General features: G+C 39.6%; 1 protein-coding gene across 2 annotated transcripts in view; it reads right to left on the bottom strand.

Annotated features, from left to right (window-relative positions):
* Positions 1-429: 429 nt before the first annotated feature.
* Positions 430-25049, bottom strand: part of wdr7 (WD repeat domain 7) — a 126267-nt gene continuing 101647 nt past the window's right edge. For both annotated transcript variants that reach the window (XM_073477943.1, XM_073477944.1), the window contains exons 25-30: positions 19821-19938; positions 19107-19256; positions 18771-18853; positions 17096-17195; positions 7999-8103; positions 430-5126 (exon numbers count right to left, since the gene is read on the bottom strand). In XM_073477943.1, the coding sequence (XP_073334044.1) occupies positions 4923-5126; positions 7999-8103; positions 17096-17195; positions 18771-18853; positions 19107-19256; positions 19821-19938 (760 nt within the window). In that variant the 3' untranslated portion in view covers positions 430-4922. The remainder of the gene's footprint in view (positions 5127-7998; positions 8104-17095; positions 17196-18770; positions 18854-19106; positions 19257-19820; positions 19939-25049) is intronic.

Below are 25049 nucleotides of genomic sequence, written 5' to 3'. Positions count from 1 at the left end.
TATATGACAGTCCGTCTGAACAGCAGGGAGGTAAAATACCCATCAAGCTTAAATTAGTGTCTCCAAGTGGTATCATTTTTGGTGCTGCTGCCTCAAGAACAACTGCATTGTTTCCGCTTTGCTCAGAGCAGCAACTACCAACACAGGAAAAAAACACAAGTTTATTCATTATTGTAGTCTATAATGGACACATGAAAGCAGACAGAAAAGGTGCCAGGCTGCAATTCTAACTAGATCGTCGGTCAGTCTTAACACAGTGGAAGTGAGGCTTATAAGGAACCAGTCTGAATGCTGATGGGTTAATTTTTCTGTTGCCATTACATTGTGCAAAAAACATTTTCTTCATAATGATACATTAAGGCAAAAAACTTCTCTATTTCCAGTTTAACTAATATGGAGACTAAAAAAGGAGCACAGATACACACACGGTCTCATTTTCATCTTTATTGGACACAAAGTCAACAACATCACATTTTAACACAACACATGTTTATATGATGCACAGTAGATTCAACCTGCTCGGTGTTACATCAAGGGAAGCTTATATACATGCACTACATCACACACGCACACACTCTTAAATATCTAGGCTGAGTTCACTGTATAAACATTAAATGCATAATCAAATTAAAGCAAAATTAATAAGAAAAACTGAAAAACATTTAGTGTGAAAGTCAGAAATGAACATTTGCCGTCATCTTTCTAAAACACAATCAGTCTGGTCATCGCACATCAGACATTTTGAAAACTGAGGTAAATCCTGTTATTCACAGCCGGAGGGACTGAAGAGGCTGTTTTATGTGTTGAATTTCACAGGAAACAGGAGGAGGACGATCGAGAAAAAGAAAATCTGAGACAGGGAGGGATGTAAAAATGGAAAAAAGGTCCTTCTATATTCGTAAGTTTTAGATTCAAATCACAGACAAGCATCAGTTTGTCATAAATAATCTTTACAGTTCTGTGAACATCGATTTTAACAAACTTATCTGCAGTTTTTTGAGACATTATTAGTGCCTGCTCCACATGTTGTCTTATTTTTCCATGAAGAAAAACCAGAGGGTTCCTTTAGACATTTCGGTTCACTACCTTCACCAAAGAACCTTCTTTTTCTGGCTGGATGACCTGATCTTCCTCACTTGTTACTTACTCTTCAGCTCTTCTTCTCTGCCTTCTTTATTTTTCTCACCTTTCCTCCCCCATGAGGCTGCCAAAAACAGATTTTCCTCAAACTGTAAAGAGTGATGGAGAAAACCTAAGATTAAGATCTCAAAGCTGTCTAGACTTGACGTATGTGTGTGTTTGTGTTTGTGTGTGTGTGTGTGTGTGTGTGTGTGTGTGTGTGTGTGTGTGTGTGTGTGTGTGTGTGTGTTTGTGTGTGTGTGTTTTCAGAAACCCATCTGACTGCCTTTTTTTTTTTTTTTTTAGAGACAGAGAACTTGTGAAAAGCTTTGATACGCTCGGGTTTACAGGTGTGTAACAGTGTTAGAAGCTTTCTGACAGCACTAATGAAACTGACAGGAGATGGTGGGAGGAGAGGAGGGAGGAAGACAGAGTAGAGAAGGGAGGGAGGGGAGAGAAGGAAGACAGGATAATATAGAATTAAAGCGAGTGAAGTGTCATGTCGAATTTGCGTGCGTCAAAGTCCTTCAAACATCTTCAAACAATTTAAAAGTGATTCTGACATTACACTACCTCTATAAATATCATCTTTATATATATATCTATATATATTTCTCTTTCTGCATTAAACTCTGAACACTGAAACAGTGACAGCATTCTAAAAAAACAAAGGTCCTGATCAACAGATAAGGAATGATGTGTAATAACCATCAATAAACAGAGTCATGCTGGAAAACTTCCTGCCAAGAGTTCAAATTATGTGGTCAGAAGAGTGCTTTGGTACATCTGTAACCCCACCTAAAAGTCATGTCATGATGTATTGACACACCATCAGGTACAAAAGCATTGTCAGCTGCTGTTACGTTGCTCTTGAAACAGATTATGTTGTTAAAGCTATGTTAGCATTCCTTGTAGGAAGCGATGGGATGTTTAGTTTCAGGCTAACAAGCTGCTTCACGCCTGCTTTTATTAATAAGGAATGTTAGCAACATTTAAGAGAAAAGATGCAGTCTTCTTTTATACTAAAAGGTAAGAAAAATAACAAATATTGAACCTTAAACGTGTCCCTAGCCTATTAACCTTTTGCTTTTCTCAATAAAAGCAGTCAAGATCTTCATCAAACAACCACAGGTGTATAGGAAATTAAATTCTGTGACGTTTTAGAGATGCTGCTTTAATGTCTTCACGTATTTTTAATGTTACAGGAAAACTTTAAAGTTTTTGGCCCTTTTAGCTAATCCTAAACAAGCTGGGCCAGTTGATCTTCCTTGTTAAAACCAAAGGAAAATGCAAAAAATTGAGCCTGACCAACATATATCTCAGCCAATAGTGGCTTATGATAAATATATCTGTATCTGCTTATATGTTGTCTGATAAAGTATGTGCCGATATGATTGTTTTGAAAACATAATGTAGAAAAGTACGCTTTGGGGTAATTTATTATTCTAAAATTCTCAGTGAAGTTCACAGTTGTGTTTGGTAAACACAAGTGTTTGATAAACCAATTTTGTGGGATCATTGCACAAAAATGTGTGCTTATGTAAATAATCTGTGTATATAATATCAGCAGATATATTGATATTGAAATTGTTTTAATACCAAACATCGGCATCTCCCCAAATATCCAGTTTTAGCTGGGCTCTAGAAAAAGTGGTTGATGGTTGAAAAATGTCTAAATGTGAAAAAGGTTTAAATCAAACTGGAAATTCACTCATTTGAAGAACTAGTCAGTGCTGGGCAGACAGTCACATTAGCCACAACAAATACACCAAACAGGAACAGTGCTCACTGTACAAGATTAACAGACTACATTACTCAGCAGTTCTGATGATATATATACTGTAAACTGTATGTACACATCTATATGTAGAGATACCCTCTCTGGAATCACATGGGAACAGGATGAATGAATCAATCAGTGAAGTATAAAGCGAAATCATCTGCAAACAAACACACAAACGAGGCAACAAACAAAGGAGGCCGCCACAAACATCATGAGAAGGACAAAAACTCCAGAGAAGCCAAAAGAACATGAGTTGACATGACCCATTAAAACAAAAGAAGAAAAAAAAAAGTTTCACTTGAAACCAAAATGTAGACATAGGGAACCATGGCAGCAGGCTGTCACCTGAAAACACCACACTGCTAAAGAACCATTTGCCAAACAAAACTGACTCCAAGAGGCCAAAGTAAGCTAATGTTCTGCTCAGACTCAATGCAAAGTGAATTCAAGGAAGACGTTTTTAGGAAAAATTACTGTGTTGACCTGATTAATTATTAAATTATCTTTAACCCTTTTAGAACTAAGAAAGAGCTCATCTGCAAAAACAACAGCAGTAAAACCATTCTTTAAATGAATAAACCAACACCAGTTTGATTGATATTCTCTCCAAAGAACAATAAAAAATTTCCAAAAATCCAAAGAATCCAACACCTCTTGAATTGATGTCGCCCCAATTGCAGACACAAAAAACATAATTTAAAAAAAAATAATATGGAGACATGTACTTTTTGTAAATGAACCCTCCGGAGACATAGAGCCTAAACTCAAGAACTGAGCTGAGTTATGGCCTGTACCCCAGAACCTCTTTTGTTGAACCGCAAGTGGTGATATAATCCCCTTAAAATGTGACCAAAACAATTAAATGCTTCAGTTTTGTCCTTTTTGAACTCTCTTCAGTGAGTAATTCTGCAACTCCACTGTCTAAAGGTTTTCTGTGGGTGTGCTTTCAGGATGAACAGTCTGAAGTGAGAATGTGTGTTCATGAAAGTACACTTGGGTGTAAACACACACACACACACACACACACACACATTCCTGCATGACGCTCAGAGAAGATGGAAAAGCTTCCAAAGTGTCACAAAAATAACAGCAAACACCAAAGTACTCACACACACATAAACACAGCATGCAGTTTGAAATGTGAAAAGTGTGTACTTGTCTTACAGAGGTCAGAGAGAACCAAAGCCTTTGAGTGGAGAGAGGAGAATATATTTTTTTAACATTTCCAACAGTCAGAATTCATCCCAGCAACGGAAATCGGAAGTTGTTTCACTTTCTGACTCCCAAACAAACTTTAATATAAAGAGCTGAAAATTGAGGGAAAAGGCCAAGATTGATTCATTTTTAGTACCTATGTTAAAAATGTTCCAGTCAGTGTTTCTGCAAGTGAATCCACAAATACCTGCATGATGTTACAAACATTTAATAACAATAGCACACTGTTACCAAGCATTGAAATAAACTAAAAACCTATGTAGGAAGTCAAATGGCAGTGAGTCCAAGTCTTACTTTAAGTGAACAGCAACAGTTGGACCCCAAATGATTGCAGCAAGATGGCATCCAGCCAAAACAGCAAATAAATAGGAATGACAAGAACTAAAAAACACAGAGATCCAAGTCATTATGTAAACAAGCCTCCTATCACGGCCTTTAAATATATTTCAGAGTGAGTTTCCTCACAGTTATCACTATGGGACATAAAAGCAAAACTTCATCCAGTCCAAACCTGGACCTGAGCTGGGTTTTTTACTTCTCTGACCAGACTGCAGATTTTTCACTTGAGATGTCTTTTCTTAAAACAGACCCTTGAATGAATCTCAGTAAAAAGACTCAGGATTGCTTGAGTTTAGACTATCAACAATTGGACTAAGCAGCTACAAATCTGAAGCTAAAACTTAAGTGACCACTGACTGAATCCACGCTGCAGCGCTTCAGATTCTGCCTTGAAGCAAAAACCCTAAAACACGTCCAGGTCTCTCACATACAACACCATGGGCTCAGCTAGAGATACAGATGTGGTTTAGACCATGAAGCGGTGCTCCTTGCCGTCGTGGGCCATAAGGATGACATTACGGTTGGAGGTCCAGATGAGGCGGGCGAGCTTCAGGTGGTTCTGGGAGCCCGGGGACGCCGGCTGCACAGGAGGAACCTGGTAGGTCTTAATGCAGCGGAGCTGAGGGGCCGAGTTCAACATCCCAATGCTGCCCAGCAAACTGGTGTTCATCTGAGGAGGACAAGAAAAACCTGAAGCTGCAGAGAACACAGTCAATTTCACCTGTCATCACGTGACTGGCACGAGACAGGGAAAAAGGTCATTCTAGAGAAGCTGCTGTATATTTATAATTGGTAATCAGTGTTATCCACAGTCTGCACAATCCGTCTGTTAAAATGGAATTTATTGTCGGTTTGGACATCAGGGCTCAGTGGCGTAATGTTTTTTCGCTGAGTAATTGGATTGACAATGAATACAAATGTGGCCTAAAGGTGTTCTTTGATTTAACATTGCCATTACATATCACCAGACTGAAGCTTTCTTTCACTTGTATCTGCTTCATCTTCTCTATTCTGTCTGAATGTATGTTGGTACTCATACGTTCTCTACATACAAACTGTACTGTCAGTTCTTGAATTGAAAATGAGTTGCTAAACATTTTGAGCTTCATCAGCAGTTCCTGTTAGTGATGGAGCTGCTGAATCCTCTGAGAAAACCCTGAGTTTAACCCATGAGGCCTCAGTCGCTGCGTCCTGTGGAGAAATTGTCAGACACTGTGTGTGTGTGTGTGTGTGTGTGTGTGTGTGTGTGTGTGTGTGTGTGTGTGTGTGTGTGTGTCTGTAGGAAAAACACAGCGAGTAGAAACTCTATCGTTTCCTGAGACGACACCGCCCCTCCCTCACACAGCCACACACACACCGACAGAGCGTCTGCCAGCTCATTACCACAGCAGCCGTCTTGTCGGTGCACTAGCAGCGGTTTATGCTTACAGTAATGCCATTAGAGTGTGTGTGTGTGTGTGTGTGTGTGTGTGTGTGTGTGTGTGAGTGAGTGTCTGCAGACAGTCGTGTCATAGGTCGTAAAGACCGTTCATTCAAAATAACAGTTCTGGGAAGAAGATAAGAAGTGTGTGTCTGTCTGGTTGTGTTTATCATTTACCTGCGTGATTGGTCGCTTGACGTTTTATTATTGGTTATTTAGATGCTATTAATATTTCTTTATGAATGGGACTGTCATTTATTAAGTTTTTGTATCTAAAGATTAATATTAACATACTGTAAAAGTAAAGAAATGAGAATCAAATTCAACAAAATATAAAAAGCCAGGGGAAAGGAATAAAATGTGTTAAAATAAAGATTTAAAACAAACAAAAAAAAAAAAATACATGAGAAAATTACTAAAAGTGCACGTCCTGTCCTAGGCCTGGGCGATATGGCTGAAAAGTCTATCACGATAGTGAAGTTTCATATTGGTAGATATCGTTATTATAAAAAAACTGACCTGGCGAAAAAAGGTTGAATTCAACCTCTAACTTTAACCCTAACCCTTTTTTTATCATTTATAATTTATATTTATAATTATATCATTACCCTCTTGAGTGCTTCAGACTTTTTCTAGGATTTTGAAAGAACAGGATCCCTAAACTGATGTGCACCAGAGGGACACCATTTTCCACAACCGAGCAGTGCTCCTTGCATTCTTTTTTGACTGAAGGTTATAATTATGTTAAAACAACAAGAAAAAACACACTAAAAAAGTAAAAAAACTGTCATACTGACGAGCTGACCTGCTCTTTTTACTCACAATTTCCTCACTGGCAGCACTCATTTTTTCACCCTGGTGGTGGATGTGCTTGTGTTTTTCTCGCGGTTGGTTTGTAAAACACTTTGTTGTGAGCTGTATTTGCCCCCCAAGCTGACTACTTTGGCTGTCACAGCTGAAGTGTCTCTGGGCTCATAGGCAGAGCAAACAGGCCGGGTGGCAGAGGCGGCCTTGGTAGGTCTACCTTACAAGCCCGGACACACTCCTGTAGCGAAGAGCTGCTCCGGAGGATGAGTGTCACAGAGAGGAGCAGCAGCAGACCAGGGCAGAGGACAAGGGATCGTTGTGTTTGTTGATACATACCACTATCGTTTTATTGCCCAGGCCTATACTGTCCACACACTGTTCAAACTGATGCTTCATACTTTGTAAGAACAGACTGTGTTGGGGAATCCTCACCCTAACCCTAAACCTCACATTCTAAAGTCCCTTGATTTCCTCCTAATTACAAATGTTGTTTTTTGTACAGAAACACATCTTCATAGTCCTTTTAACCACCGTCTGATAGATGTTTTTGCAGATTTTTCATTTTACATCTGAATTAAAACAAATCTCTGAAATCATTTTTGGATATAGTCAGTGTGTAAAAAACGGGCTTAGCTTGTGAATAAAGACTTACTCTTTTGTGTAAGTATTCATCTAAATGAAAATGAACATCAAATAAAGTCTCAGAAGAATCGTATTTGTACTGGTGTACAGTATATGGGTGGGTAAGTTACTGATAATAAAGTACAAACAACTGTAAACACTTCATGGTTGGTTCAGTTTGGTTCCGGTAAAAACAAATTGACTGACTTTTCTGAACTTTAGATGGACTTTATAACAGCAAAACCCCAGAGCTGGTGAGTTATTTGACTTAAAATCATGCTGTTTCTTTCCTGATGTGACGTTTCCTTCATGGTTATACTGCCAGCACCTTCTGTACACTAGAAAGTTTGAATGATGAGTTAGTTAAAGCTCAGATGTGAACAGATGCTTCTGTCTGTCAGCAGTCACATGATCGCTTAGAAATAAGACACTTGAAAAAGCTGCTGAAATTTTATTTTAGACATATTTAAAAATGTAAAATAGGGAGTGGAGTAAAAAGCTTTTCTCTGATTAAAGTTTTGAAACAATCAGTGACTCCTTGACATAAAGTGAGACACAATTGAGAAATATCAGCTGTGATGGCTGAACTTTAAACCCTCTAAGACCTTAAAACCTGTTAGGCCCTTTCAGACTTTAGAAAGAAATCATGTCTCATATTTATTTGTGTGTGTGTCTGTGACTGTGTGTCATTTACCTGCCAGAAAGAGATGTGGCTGTCAGCGTTGGAGTAAGTTGCCAGGTAACGACCATCAGGGGCGAACGAAACTGCTGTGATGGGACCCTTATGACCCACAATGTTCTACAGAGAGACATAGGGAGAGAGAGAGGATAGTAAAAAAAAACTGAAACAGAGTCATTACATCCAATGAACGTTTTACAGGGGCTGAACTCCTCAGTTATCTCGAACAAACTGAATGTGACAGACACAATTTTCAGCAGTGAATCATTTGGCGAAGAGGTTTCTTTCATGTTACTGGGATAGTTTCCAACCGACGTTGTCGTCATTTTCGCCATAAACCAACACAAACCTGATCTAATGTCAGTGGCACAGTATTTTTCCTGCTATTTAAAGGGCTCCCTGATACAAATTAAAGCTAAAGCTAACTTCCTGTCCATTTTGCAGTTAGCAATCCCCTCCCTCCTCTCTACGTCACCACATGAACGTGCAGCAGTAACCGCCAGATATAGCAGCAAACAGGACGATCCTGCTCTCTGCGCATTCATGAGCAGACAGGACTGCCTCTTTATGGAGTTCTCTGTCCTGATTGGATAAAGTGGGCAGGGATTACAGAAACTTTCGTTTCTCTGTTACTGCATGAGCAGGGGGAGGAGAGACATGGGTTACTGACCAAACACTCTGTTACAGTGATTACTGTTGGAATACAGAGTTACTTAACATTTATTTTAATAAAAATATATCACTTACAGCAGTGACTTTAATTATGTAATTGCATCTTATGTATGAAAATATAATTGAAAACAGATTACTTAGATCAAACATAAAGGAGTGCTGAGCTGTGAATGGAAAGCATTGAGCTGTTTTCTACAATGCATATCACTTTCTCAGGCGACTGAAGTTACTTACAAGTTGTTAGATTAACTGTGAAGTACTAAATCCTAAATCTAAGTCTGTATAGGAATATTCTAAAGGTCCTGCTGATGATCAACCATCAACCAATGCTCTGGGTGCTTCATTTTCTTACATTTCAGTGCTTGCTGATACTCCTTTTGTATTTACTCTGCAGTCTTGCTGAATAATAGAACACATCTTCTGCTGCTTTCATAAATTAAATTTGGTCAATAAAATAAAATAATCAATAACAAATTACACATTTAGGCTTGTTATTTTATAGAAGTGGGTGAGTATGGCATTTAGTAAAATGAGATAGAAAGACGTCACAGAGGAATCTAAGTTAATGGAGTGATTCTGTCTGCGGCTGGAGGTAAATATGACTTTGTCTGGGTGCTGATGGTCTGGGTGCTGATGGTCTGGGTGCTGAACTGTTAAACTGTGATGAGTCTTTTCAGTCTTGTTTCCTCCAGTACACACTGCTGCACTACACCACCATGAGACTGGAGGCCTGTGACTTTATAATCACCAAGCTCTTTCTTGTTTCCCTTATTGTCCTGTCTGGTTTATATCTTTGAATGTTATTATATTTCAGGGTTCTCATAACTGTCTTTAGTATTAGTGGTTATTGACAGGTACTACGCCATAAAAAGTGTGTTTAGGTGAGTGTGTGCGCAGCTCTGTATGGCCAAAAATGGTACCACAATTTCATCAGTTTATGAAGTGTGTAGCAGTGTTATTGAGGTTTACAGAACCTTTTCACAGATGAAAAACAGACAGGAACAAACAGCCACTTTATACTATCAATATCACAATTCTTTAGAAAAAAACAACAACCAGAAACCCTCAAGCGTATCTCAAGCACCTCCACATCGTTCCTCATCAACCACTGCAGCTAAACTTGAGTTCTTCACAAGATTCGTCTTGTTGATGAATCCAAACTGCAGCAGCAGCAGCAGCTCGTGGTTCAAGACTTCAATAAATTCTGTTTTGTGATAAAGACGAGATGAAGAACAAAATTTGGTCGTTGCTAAAATTTCATCGAGGCATCTCAGAAAAACTCGTTTTGCCGCCCAGATTTTACTTGACAGTAAGTGTTTGGTTTGGACGAGATAATTCCATCAGATGAGGGCCAGCTTCTGGTCCAACAGATGCTGCCATTCGCCTCCAGAACTCAGGGGACAAAATAAAGCGACGCCACGCCGTGTGTAACGCAATAAACCGTCCCACCAGATGCAGGGTGTGTAACGCAATAAACGCCTTTCCAGAAATCTCCACCCTGCCTCTGCCTGGGATTACAAACTCTCACCTCCAGATGAGATTAAGACGCGTCGCCTCAGGCACCCAGACCATGAAATAATAACCCGTCTGTGACGATTAAAGCAGAAAAAAAATAATAACACAATGAAATCAAAATTTCATCTTTTTAATTCAGTCTCTCCCTCCTTCTTTTAGGGGAAATCCTATTAGATTCCAGCAGTGTGCTGAGGAAAAAGCTCAATTATTTTGATTTCTTTCCAGCCTCCACCCCAGTCTGCCTCTCTTTCTTTTCTCCCTCTCTCACCTCCTCAGCTTTTTTTTCCTTCTTTGCATCCTTCACCTCTGTCAGTCTTTCTCCTCCATTATTTTCTCTTTGGCAAGATCCCAAGTCACATTTCCCATCACTACTGTTGTTAAAAGCAAAATGATCAGGAGGTCAACATAGTGGACACAGTTGGTCTGCTAACACTCATCATGTCGAACCAAACCATCATGCTTTTATGATCCTGATAACATCTGGATTCATTACATTCACTTAACAAGTTGAGTGAAAATTGGAATCCTTGAAAAGTGTTTATGATTTTCAGACAGCATGCATGGGCTCCACAAGTTGTATAAAACCTCATGACTCATGTTATCCCAACATGATTTGACAGTGCTCCACAAAAGAATGCTTGGCTTTCTCAGTCTTCAACTGACAAGTGATCCAGTTTCTGAAAAGTGTTTAGGGTTCCATGCAATGCCCCCTCAGTAACCTTTAGTCTAGCTATGATTTGACTTGACTTTATACTGCAGCAGGATAATGAGCCCAAACACACCTTAAAGCTTTGCAAGATATACTCGAAGACCACAAAAAAACCAGGGAGTCCTGACCGTCATGGACTTTCCTCCACAGTCACCTGACCTAGACCCTACTGAACATTTATCAGGGGACTTGAAGACAAGAAAGTCAAGCATTCTGTGACATCACAGAAAGCCTTGTGGAACACTTAAATTATACTTGGATAACACGAGTTATCAGGTTTTACACAAATTTGTGGAGTCCATGCCAGCTCAATTGCATGCTGTCATTAAAACTGTATACTATGGGTTGACCAGGCGATTACCCGCCTGACCGATTACTGGATTCAATATTCAGCATTTTTGTGCAGCATTGTGTTTTATTAATTCAATTTCTAAATCAAATTTCTAATCAAATAAGATCATTTACAAATGTTTTACTTTGTTACTAATGCAGCACACAATCTGCAACATAACTAGTAACTAAAATGAAATAAAAAAAATAAATGTAGTGGAGTAAAAATCACTTTCAGTAAGGTACAGGTTCCTCATAAATTAAGCACAGTACTACTTTTTTTGTCCCAGTTATCAGGACATTACTCTGTTAAATCAATGAAAAGTAGGAGGCGCTTTTCTCAAAGGAGAACACAGGACAAGTGAATTACAGAGCAGATATGTCTGCTGTATCACTAAAAAATGCTATTTAATTTTGGATGGATCCTAATATTACTTAACAATCCTTTGGAATGCAATGGAGCCAATCAGCGCTCCGGTGCTGTTCTGTGGGTTGGACAATGCATTTTTAGGTAGCACACTGCTTATATGTGTTCGGTTTGTGATGAAAATGGAAGCTGCAAACAAATTAAATGTGAGATGGAAAATGACAGGCCGCCATTTTTGAAAAACCATTTTACCTATTCAATTAAAAAAAATAATTATCAATTCATCATTTAAAGACAGATTTGGGAAATGTAATTTTTTGGAAAATGTTACGAGTTTATTAATGAATCTTTGAATGCAAACGCAATAAAATTACTGTTTTAAATCACTCTCTTCATTATAGCGTCATTATCTGACTAGTTAGGAATGAGATTCAAAAATCTACTTTTCTTACAAATAGCACCTTTAAATGTATGAATTTACTATTTATTATTTAATTGATTATTAGAAAAAAACTTGCAAACGTGTGCAAGTATTCCGTGCTCCATGCAATGCCTGTACTGTTGTCCAATTACAGTGCAGGGCAACAAGAACAGAATGCCAAGAGTACATTATAAGAGCACAGTGATTACATTTAATTCTGAATTACTACATTCATCAGTATTTACACATTACACATTAATGGTGTGTGACATTCTGAGGACCTCACAACATCAAGATGAATGAGAAAGACAAAGAAAAAAAAACATGTATGTATAAGCAAGACAGAAAGAAACATGACGCACAATACAACTGTTTAATGTGCATCAAATATTGATGCTTTCATATATATTATGATCAGTTTGTGTGTGTGTGTGTGTGTGTGTGTGTGTGTGTGTGTGTGTGTGTGTGTGTGTGTGTGTGTGTGTGTGTGCGTATGGGTCTGTGTGTGTGTGTGTGTGTGTCACGGTGGACTGCCTACCAAATCAATCAGCCTATCAGAGAGCAGTGAAGCACACTGAAACCATTTACAGCACTGTGTACTTCAATACACCTGATGCCTGGGGACTAGGCTGTGGGTGTGGGTGCATGTGTGTGTGTGTGTGTGTGTGTATGTATGTATGTGCGTGTGTGATCATACCATCTTATTTCCATCTCCTGTAAGTACAACAGCTATTAAATCACGCCTGCTCTTAGAATTAGAATTATGTTACCCAAAAGAGGGGTTTTTTCACACAAACTTGCATTACTCAGATTCTGCATTCAATTTTTGAGCAATGTCTCAAGCAAGTATTAAACTATCTCTTCAGCCACTATTTAACAGTACTACTTTAGGGCTATGTCAGGACCTTGGTACCTGCTGCAGGTCTAGAAAGTACTAGCAGTCTGCAGCTAACAATGCAGAAAATGGAAAGCTAATGGCCACGCTAAGTGTTGTGTTATCAAAGAAACACCAAAGTAAAGCTGTTTCAATAAGGTAACGCTACCAGTGCTAACTACTGGTTGTAACTAATGTAACTGTTGGATAAGTCTGTTGGTTTCAACAGGGAAAGCTAAACATGCTAATAACTGGATACAATTAATACTAGAGTTGCAGCCAACTGAGTATGTTGGTTTCAATAGAAAATGCTAATAAACAAAGACCAAACACTGTTAAAAACAATAAAGTTGATAATCCAACAAATAAAGATACTGTAAACTTGGACCCATTAAGAGAGGGACACGGGACTGCTGACACCGTAGGGAACGGATCTTTTTGGTCCTGTGGGTTGGGGTCTTGTTTGAACAGGTTATGCTAACAATGCTTACTATTAGGTACAGCTGACACTAAAGTTACAGCTAACAGAGTTTGTTGGCTACAGCAGGAATGCTTCCAACACTAACAATTGTCAGAAATAATCAGATTTGACAGTGCTTCATCATTTTGTTGCTGTGTAAGCAGTTGGATACACTTCTGTTTTCAGTTTAAATAATTAATTTAGGTCCAGTGTGTAGGATTTAGTGACATCTAGCAGTGAGGTTGCAGATTGCAAACAATTTAATACCCCTCGTCTCACCCTCCCCTACAGTGGCAGCTAAAAATCACAAACCAAAAAAAACAACCTGAAAGTTCCTTTTTAGAGCCAGTGTTTAGTTTGTCTGTTCTGGACTACTGTACAAACATGGTGGTGCAGCCTGGCAGACTCCATATATCTCCATATCCTCTGTAGATATAAAAGGCTTATTCTAAGGTAATAAAAAACACAATGATTATTATATTTGGGTGAATACACACTAATGGAAAAATAACTGTGAATTAATTTGCAGACATATTGTGACAGACATATGTCTGCTAATGACTGAGACCCTGATAGTTATGACCCTGATATTAACAATGTTTAAGGGTTGGGGTCTCCATTAAGGGGTTGCCTCATAGTTGTGCGTGTAGCCACCGTAACTGACATGCACTTACACTACTACAAATATGTAACTTAAGCCGCTACTAAGATACTATGTAGAGATGCAAGAACAGTGATTGGTCAGCTCTGGCTGCCTTCTCCAAGTTTTTGAATCAATGGTCTTCTCCTCTTAGTGTTGTGGTGGTGATATCAATAGGTATCAGAGGCTGAACTATGTCAAAACCTGTGCCATATGTATCTTTGGTGGGACTGCAGTTAACTCCTTGTGTCAAGTTTAAATTTACTTAAGCATATGGGAATCTTCAGCTTCTGGCTAGCTACACTGGTTGGCCTCTAATGGGATGTGCAGTGGGAGGTGTCAACTGTGAGGCAGAGCTACAACTTCAGTTTCAAAGCGTTTCCTCTGGATTCAGTGGTTACAGAAAGAAACAGATGCAGACACAGAGGAAGATCAGTCAGATTGTTTCTTTGTGTTCAATTAGTAGACTCAGTAGAGTCTGTTAAAGAAGCAAAGCAAGCAGCTGGACACGGACACACACACAGGCATGCACACACACACACGCGCGCGCACACACACACAGAGTAATGCAGCTGACAAAGGGCTGTTCACGGAGGCTGATCAAAGCTGTGGCAGATGGTCATGCAGGGAATAGCTAGCTACAGTTGGACACACACACACACACACACACACACACACAGATTATAAACACAAACTCTGCCTTTCATCTCCTTCTTCCTCTTCTCATACTCTTCTTTCTTCACTTCCTTCCTTCCTGCTCCCCAGTATCATCCCAAAAAAAATCAAACCACTCCTAAATCTGATCAGCAAACTTTGAATCGAGACCTTATAACGCCACTTTAACCTCATCAGTAATATATTAACTTAAATATAATTACAAAAGGTTAGAATTGTCATTTCCTAGCTGGGAATCAAAGTGTTTCATTTGGTGATAAATCTGCCAACTAAGTCTCATCATACAAACTTTAAAGTGAGTGTTTACAGGAGGAGCAGATTGTTTTAACACAGATTGTGTGTTGCTATTTACCTAAAAGTTTCCAAAGTGGTTTGAAACTTTATTTCCACATTGACAACTCTGTAATGGAATTATTGTCAACCGTCAAGAAGGCAAATTGGTCTACAGGGGTGAATGCTGAGTGGATTTTGGATAAGGTGTCACTGATAGATAAAAAATACTCTCTCATTAACAAGGATTGGGTGTCAAGAACAGGTTTTGATTTGGAGCCTTTCCACAGTGACAAGTTTTGTTGAGAGACAAGCATTTTTTCCCCACTCATCTACTTTTGACACACAATGAATCATTTTACCTGAGCGTTACACACGTCAATACAATAACTTGGTGCACAATATGAGGACATGAACTAGTGCTCAAAAGCTAGCATGGCTAAAAACCTCACAATGGTTGTTAGCGGCTTCACTGCACATATTTAATTACAGCTCTGAGCGGAACAGATGAGAAGTAGTGAGTCATTATGCCTTATAACCAGACCGTAATGTGGTCTGTTTTTGATAGGATATCTGGTCGCCGCATATTTTTATCGCATTAAAATCTGCCAAAAATGTTGCTTCCGACATATTTTGGCTTCTCTCTTGTTGAAATAATTGGCTAAGACTTGGAAGCATGATTCAGTAAGTACCAATAAGAACCAGAATCAATAAGAACCAGAATTAATAAGAATCAGAATTAATGAGACCTAAAAGATACCCAGTCCTGTTAATGAAGATTATAGTTTGAGCTTACATTTGAAACACTTGAAAGGGTTCCAACACACACACACGCACGCACACACGCACACGCACACGCACACACACTCACATACACATGCTTCTCACAAAGTCATTATCTATTAAATGTTAATTACTGCAAATAACACACAAAGGAAAAGCGTCTCCTGTCTTTACACTATGCACACAAACAAAAACACTTACACACACACACACACACACACACACACACACACACACACACACACACACACACACACACACACACACACACACACACACACACACACACACACACACACACAATCAAACTAAATGTCGGGTGAACAGGGGCCAGTGCTGTTATCAGATATAAATGACCCCCTCCACCAGACTAGACTGCTCAGGTTACTGCAAATCAATACTCAGCAAATTACCAACACACACACTCACACAGAAATACACAAACACCAAGGCAAGTAGCACACACAAACGCACACACTACACAATCTCACACACGATCAAACATAAATGTGTGCAAAGACAAAAACGTGATTAACAGAGTCATTGGTTCATCATTAATCAATTACTGGGAGAGAAAAAATAAGTGGAGGCAACAAAGCTCCTCTCCTGTTTCCCTCTTTCTTTCCTCCTCTCATTTCCCCTGTTTACACCCCTCATTACTGCTCTGCTTTTGTTGCCTCTCATCTCTTCCTTTCTTCTCTTCTGTCATAAGAGGTAAATACATCCTTTACATAGATGGACAGAACAATTCTAAGATGGATTGGAGGACCAACTGGACACCCTGAAGGTGAGTTGGATCCATGAACAAAATGATGTCAGTTTTATGATTCATGGAAAGACAGGAAAATGGACAAAATGATGGAGAAATAAATGGAATAATACAGTAGATGATAAGATCAGTGATTGATGGACGGAAGTATGATGAAGCAAAGGAGAGAGATGAATGTATGAAAGATTGAAGGAAAAATGTATAAACAGATGGAAAGGTTGGTGAATAGAGTTGAAGAATGTAAGGATAGAGTGCAGGAATGAAGGCCGGAGGGAGTATGAAAGTTGGATGGATGGATATATTGGATTGGTAAGCAGATGGATGTATGTATGGTGGAAATGAAGGATGGAGATAATGTGAAGATGGTGTGTAGGAGGAAGGATGGATAAATGGAAACATGGATGGATGGATGGATTAAAAAGCATGAATATATAAAAGAATGGAGGTACAAATGGATGGATAAACAGATGGAAAGGTTGCAGAATATAGTGAAAGGATGTGATGATGGGTGGATATGTTGGATGGATGGATGGAAGCATAGATGGAAGCATAGATGGAAATGATTATGACTGGGTGGATGACAATGAATGGATGGATGAGCTCAGATAAGTGGTGTTTTTACTGTACCTGGCATTTTCCAGTACGAACATCGTAGAGGGCCACTGAACCCTGCCGAGCTCCAACAGCAATGCGGTGACTTCGGTCACAGTAACCAACCATGTAGAACCTAAACAAGTGGACAACAAACAAATGTTAAACACATTAACACTCGCAAAGGCACCATCTAGTAATTGAGCAAAGAAAGAAGGAAGATTTCAAGAGACAAAGAATTAACAGTTGGGTAACAGTTAGACGATAGCACACAAACCTTTCTGGGGTCAGAATTGGGAGGGATGTTTCCAACATTCACACACATGTTCCCCAGTAAGTGGCTAGGTGTATGGAGGTAAGAAAGTAGGCAGGGTTTCACTGTGTCTCTCTCAAGCTCTCTCTTTTCATTCTTTGTACAATTTCTGCAACTTTGTAAAAGTGCAACATGATGAGAGCTTTCCAGAGGAGATGGACTGAAAGTATGCGCTGTCCATATCTATGATGGCTGACTTTTCACACCGCCTTCGATTGTGGCCATTGTATTACGAGCCCATCACGACAACAGGTCAGATACTTCACTTGACATCAGCATGCCTACAATTGTTCGCCATGCAAGAAATGTCCTGTCAGCAGAATAGAAGCATTGTCCCATTTGTCATTCAGACATGAAGCCAAATGTGGGTCCCAACACGAAATATCCATTCTAACACCCACAATCACTGTTAGCTCCACAGCCAGACTACGAGCATTCCCCCTGAGCCTCTGACATGTCTGTTGCTGAAGTGTCTTTCTGACAGCCAGCATGGGATGCCACAACAGATGGCTCAGGGGGTCAGGGCTTCACTTGTAGCTCTGATTTGGCAAAGGCCTACCTTTGAGTTAGTTCAATCAAACACTGGCATGCCAAAATGGGTATGCTCAAGTGATCATTTTAATGGGCAAAAAGTTAGAGCAGGCCACAAACCAGAAGGCCTCAATTCACATACCCACAAAGTCCTGTCGGTGACTCTTTACCACAAGGCTTGCTTTTTGGCTGCACTCCCCCCTCCTACTGGTACTCACCATGTAAAGAGTGATCTCTAGTGGGAAAAGAAAGGGGTCTGCCTTTTGCTGAGGGCTTTTTCTGACAGCCAGTCGGAGTGTCAAAGCAGAAGCTTCCCTTGTGGCTCTGGTTTGGGCAAAGGGTTAGCTTGGATTTAGCTTCAGTCAAACACTGGCATGACAAGTTTCTTGACAATATCACATTGGTTTTGTTAAATCCATGAGACCTGCCCATCATGAAAGTTTGAGGCACCAAGGACTATATGCTACATTGTTTTTCTACATTTGTTTTTGAAACTCAACACGATCCACAACTGACATTGAGCGCCACATTGTTCATAATGAATAACACCACATATGACTGTGTTGTTGTTGCTACTTTTTCACATTCTGACGTATACATGCCTGCACACACCAACTGTTAGGTCGACACCAAGAAGAGACACGCACGTGCACACGCACACGCATGCGCACACACACACACACACACACACACACAGATTGTGCTGGCTCAGCCACATACCCTGAGGCTGATACCTGTATCTGTGAGATGACCTCTGACCTCCTCCAGAGGTCAACTTTCCATAACTCCTCCCCAATACAGCCCCGACTGACCTTATTATGGAAATGTAGGGGGCTTGTTAACACACCCATACACACACACACTTACTTGCAAATAGCCGGGAAACACTCCTGCAGTCCTTTCTTCTTAACCAGAGAACCTTCGATACAGTACATGATGATATCCATCACCTGAAGAAGAGGAGGGGGAGAGGGAGTATGTGACATGTGGGAGAGGGGAGGAGGAGAGGAGATAAGGACAGGTAGGAGGTGACAATGATTTACATAATGCTTTTTTCAAATTTTGCATTGTAGTTATGGAAAAGTCAACATTTTGAGATACTGATAACTAAAAGCCAAATATGCCAGTGGGTCGTCATTACTAGGATTGTGGAGACTTCCATCTTCATAATTGGTAATATATCTGATATGTAATAACGTTTACCTCGACCAGCAGATCCACAACATCTCCAGGCATCTTCTCGATCAGGATGTCAATCACTCGCAGGATCTCAGTCTTGGCTCTGGCCAGAGTGGTGGTGTGAACGTTCTGCTGTGACTGAGAGTTGGCCTGAGCTGCATTGTACCGATGAACCTGGAAAACAAAAATACATATCTGTCATGACTGCAGGAACAGTGTATAAAAGACACAACACTAAGAGAAACTTTGAGACCATTAAGTCAGTAATTTAGGTCCTCAACATTAAGTTCCTCATGTGTTAAAAGTCAATAAAAACAGAATGTAATCATTTGCAAACAAACTGTGTTTACTGACAAGTTTTGCAGAGTCCTGAGCCGATGTAGTAATACCCTTTTTACAATCGTGTTTGACAAAGTGGTGAACCTGACCTTATCTTTGACGAGCCTTTCGAGGATGCCCCTTTCATACTCAATCACGATACTTTTAGCTGTTATCAATGAACCCGTTTACCTGTGGAATGTTCCAAACAGGTGTTTTTGGAGCATTCTACAACCTTCCCAGTCTTTTGTTGCCCCTGTCCAAAAAAAACTAACTTTGGAAGATACCACTCGAATTGATCAAAAACTCAACTTCAAAGGTAAGTTACAGAAATACACAACATGTAAATCACACTGAGGCTGATGACCTTTCAAAGCTGCTGTTTAGATGTTTGGAGATGAGTGAACATTTCAGTCTCACCTCTCTAGCAATGGTGGTGATGAAGGCCGGTGGGCGGGCAGTAGCAATGAGAGAGAGGGCGTGACGGGCTGAGCGAGCAGAATCTGCAGGTGGGTTGAGGGGCAAACCCATGGTGACACTGTAGAAGAAAGACAGAGTGGTAGAGCTGTAATTCATTCATTACATTTTTTAAATCCAAAACAGAAACATATGATTGTTTATGGATGCGTTATTTAGAACGTGATTTATAATCTTCGGTTTGTGGAATATCAAGTCAATCCAACTCAAACGGCTGAAGATGAAGTAAGGTAAAGAATCGATACTAAAGTCAAAGCTCAAACCAGTAGTCTGCACCTCTGGTGAATGGTGTGTTTGTTGGGGACTATTTTCAGTGGTGGATTTATCCACATTTAGTTACGGGGACAATGTCTGTTGGGGCCCTAGGCAAAAATTCCCAGGAGGAACCAGCGTTCATCACCGTTATCAAAACTCTGACACCAATGAAATATGTACAAAACATAACGTTTTTTTTATTTCAAATGCTGACATTAATAGACTTTTCCAATAAATGAATTCATAAATGTATTAATTAATCAATTAAATGTAAAACTAGAACAATTAAAATCTAAATTAATAACTAAACAACTTCACATTGTAAATAACCCATATTAGTAAGTACAGTGATCATCAACACAAAAAGCATCGATTGTGAAGCAGCAGCGGTGCACTGTAAAGTGCCTTATTGGGAGATTTTAGAGGGTTTGTGGTTGTCCGTGAAAAATGTGCCAAAACGTGTGGCCATTGGGGGCTCCGATTCCCAAGATTTTTTGGTGGTGGCCCAAACATTCAAAATAAACTTCAGTGTGTGTGTGTTCAAGGTGATGAAGGAGCATGTCACCCAGTGCAACAGTGTGACTCAATGATGTGTTTTTTATAGTTCTGGACAACAATGGAGCTCTGTGGCACAGACGAAGAGGATATATTAGACTTTGATACACACATAACACTTGTTAATAAGAAACATTCAGTGTTGGTTTGGGTCTGCACATTAGATTTGTTGACAGTAAGAAAAATATAATTCACAAGACATATCCTGTAAAGAGAGCTTGTATAGTGATCGAGACAGGGAGAGAGACATTTGAATAGAAAATTTAATGCAGAGAGGAAGAAAAGGAGATAAAACAGAGGAGAGTGGCAGAGAGATCGAGCCTCACTAATATATGGAGTGAAGAGATTAGCGGGCAGCTTATAATGTCAAGGCCGAGTCAATGGGAGCCATTCACCAGACGACGGCATAATGGACTCCCACAATGCAACAGGAATTAGACACACACACCCTAACAGCTGGCCACACACCCCTCTGAGTGTGCGTGTGTGTGAGTGAGAGAGAGAAGAGAGAGAGAGGGGGCGAGAGAGGCCACCTTGTTAAGAAATCACTCTGGGGAGAGAAATAGAGGCAGAAGGAGGGAGTGATGGGTGGACGGACGGCCACGCTGCACGATTCATCTCCTCTGATTACAGATCACAGCTACGGAACCTGTAATTAATACTGGTAATATATTGGCAATATATCAGCAATATTGAAATGTTTAATTTCATTTAGAGGGGTGGCTGTAATTGGAAACAGTCACGATGTTGATATAAGGCAGCAGGAGCACAGGGAGCTAATTGTAGTGAGAACCACTGAGGTTAATAACCAACACTTAGAACATGTAATGAAATAATCTGGATTATTATTACTATCAGAGGAGAACACACACACACACACACACACACAAACACACAAGGTCATCAGATAAAACTGTATGTGGCCCCTTTATTAGGTACACCATGCAATCTATTCAATACCACAGCCCTGCTATAAATTCTACATTCTATTATTATTAAGGTCATAGTTAAAGGTGATGTAGTACTGGACTACATTATATTGATAGGCGTCTCCAGTTTTTTGTCCTCCATGTACATGAGAGGGACAGAATATCAGAAACACCTCTGAATATTTCCAGTTTGCGTTTTAGGGCACTTCTGCCTACTGGTTAGCTATTAGCCAACTCACTTTTCACCGCCACAACCATTTGAAATCACACACTAGCGTACTGCCTACTACATACTCAATCAGTATATACTGCCTACTGAATAAATGATGGTTATCCGGTCACACTCAAGTATGATGGAGCATATGTCGTCCCTGCATCACAGGACTGTTATTATAAATGTGAATCAACATTATGTCTGCTACTTAATGTAATATGTCCCAGTATTCAGTAAGATCAAAGATGGACAGAGCAATGTTAGCAGCTACTGTCAGTATGCTTTAACAAGCAGAGGATTAGGCTGCTGAGTTGGGGAGGCAACTGCAAGAGCCAGGCGGAGGAGGGGTAGAAGTTGTCTGGCCCTTTATGTTATCTTATCAAGTTTACGTTAAGTAGTGTTAACTTCAATAATGGAAAATAGACAGAATAACAATTATGGAAAAAACAGAATTAATGCGATACAGTCTACAGAAATGTTGCTGCAGTGGTCTGTGACAGGGAGAGGTCTGTAAGCCAGCACTAGCTAACATCGTTAACGTTAGGGCAGTACAGTGTGCTGGGCGCATCTTGTAAAAATCATTATACTATTATTATATACAAATTAAACTATTAGCTAACAAATGTTGTTAGAACCAACTGTCATAATTCTTACACAGATATAAAGAAAACAATCTTATTAATTCAAAATTATTAATTCACAATCATAAAAATGTTTTTAAGGAAAAGAGGTTCTTTAATTCTGCAACTTTAGAATTAAGTATTGTTTTCAAAAAAATGATGTGTCTACATAAAAATGTATGACATTTAAGTCAAATTCACATTCTTTATTTTTAATTTCCCACAGTGTCTTACTGCTGCATGCCCATGCTTTGTGCATGAGCAGTGTATACAACCGGTGTTTTGCCAAGTTCTGCCTGACGCTGATGCATGGACCTTGGGGGAGCGTGCACATAGACATCAGACTTTGTGATGATTTCAAGGCAATGTACTACTTAAAAATGATATTTTCTTTGTGGGAGTTCATAGTTCAGATGTTTATAGTTGGTGAATGTTTAGTCATCGATGTAATATTAGACTCAGTGGAAGTAGCATTTCCTTGATATTCCTTGATTTGTCTGTCAATATTCCTGAAGGCAAAGTCGTTGGCATTTTTAAATCAAATACTCTTTCAAAATTAATCAAATAAAGTATGTGCTGATAACATAATTTCAATACTATCAGTTTGATTTGAAGTGTCCTTACTAAGTGTTAAGGGCATACATTATATGTATTCGCCAGAACTGATTTTGGCTGTCACGTCATCCTTCATTAGCAAACAGTTGTTTAATTACACATCACACCGTTAAAGAGCAACATTATCATTCACAAGGAACTGTGTTTCTGACCACATGACCACTCTCTTTTAGCTCTAGTTTTATTCTCCACCGACTCCTGAGGGAAATATCTAGCTCTTTAGGTGCTGAATGCTTCACTATATTAACCAGTCTGTAATTGTGTCTCTTTGCTGTTTGCTGGTGAGGAGGCAGTGTACAGTAGGGTTATCTTCTCTGAAAACAGCTGCCTGTTGCGACCAAAAACGACACTAGGAGAGTGGTGTGATTGCAGCAATACACATTTACATTGTTAAAAAATCCATCAAAGAAACTTTAAGTTGAAAACTAATAACTAGTTGTTTCTCAGAAAAAAGGTAAAACTAAAACTTTATTAAACTAAATACAGTAAACTGGATTATGAAATAAATCAACTATGACAAATTTACATCATTTGAAGCTGACATGAAACATACACACATACACACAGTGTTCAGTGTGTGTGAACCTGGCAACATGACTGCATTCACAGCCAGCATCACGCTGACATTATTCAGTCAATACTGAGACACACACACACGTGTACACACACACATGCGCGCACGCATGCACACACACACACACACACACACACACACACACACACACACACACACACACACACACACACACAGTGAAGATTGGAAGTATTGATTTTCGTGTGTGAGGTAGGGGTGAATAACCTCAGTCACATGATGAGAGTCACTGCTGCAAGGAACCAAGACTGTGTGTATATGACTGACTGACTGGACTTACTGACTGGTTTACTCCATGAGCTGCAGACGGGGAAACTGGATGGTTTACTGACTGACAGGCTTACAGGCTGATTTATTGCCTGACTGGTTAGCTGACTAATTACAGAAACAGCTTACTGACTTGGTGAGCTCATTTATACTTCTCTCAGACAGCAGACACAGATACAATGTGGGTCGACTCTACCAATTCATTTGAGGCTATTGTCACCCCTCAAGCAGAGACTCCAGTCTGCAGTGTAGTTCTGTACATCTCACGAATAAACCTGAAAACTATACTCAGTTACATCCAATAATTCGCATAAACTTAATCTCTTCTCCTGTTCATATACACATCCCTACATCATTGAGTCGGTAAAAAATACTTCATTCATTTATCCATTCCAGACAGAAACGCCAAAGCCGGGCAGCATTTCACCTGCATCAATCCCTGGTCAGGAGGAGGGTTGTTGTCAGACCCCTGACACGAGTTAGATCAACATCATTGTGTCAGTTGGTGTGTCACAATGATGATTATTTTTCCAGTTTGTCCTTGCAGGAGTTGTGATTGCTCTTCAGGACAGAATTGAGCGCTGTGAAGAAATCTAAACCGAGCACACAGCAAGGTTGCTGTTAAAGTCTGCATGTCGCTGCTACAAAGTATGTGTGCTTTCTGCTTGATTTCTCGCCTTCTCCTCTTTATAAATACCAGGGGTGGAAGTAACTAATTACAGGTAGTGAAATTACTGTAATTGTGTCATTTTTGGGGGGTACTTGTACATCAGTATTTTTTCAAATTACAGTATTGTAATTTTACTCACTTTCAGTTATTCATACTTGAGTACAGATTTTCAGTACTCTTTCCAACATGAACACATGACATTGCCTGCCAGTGTTTTTTTGAGAAAGGTGGAAGCGGGAGTGATCTGGTAAGGGGAACCCAGAAGGTCTCATAGTAGTTCTTGAAGTCTTCTTCCTGAAAAATACTGTTCAAAAACCCTTCTGATAAAGCCTGAATCTCACCTTTGTGTCATTTGCCAAAGTCTGTTTTAAAAACTAATTGACTCGGTCACTTACTGAATGATAGACTGACCTTTTTATTTAGTGATTTCATAAGAATGTTTAATGGATAACTGT

This window comes from Pagrus major, chromosome 12 (genome assembly GCF_040436345.1).
Source record: "Pagrus major chromosome 12, Pma_NU_1.0".
In the NCBI taxonomy this organism is placed as follows: domain Eukaryota; kingdom Metazoa; phylum Chordata; class Actinopteri; order Spariformes; family Sparidae; genus Pagrus; species Pagrus major.
Note: the sequence above shows the minus strand (reverse complement) of the source record. Positions and strands in the feature narration are given on the sequence as shown.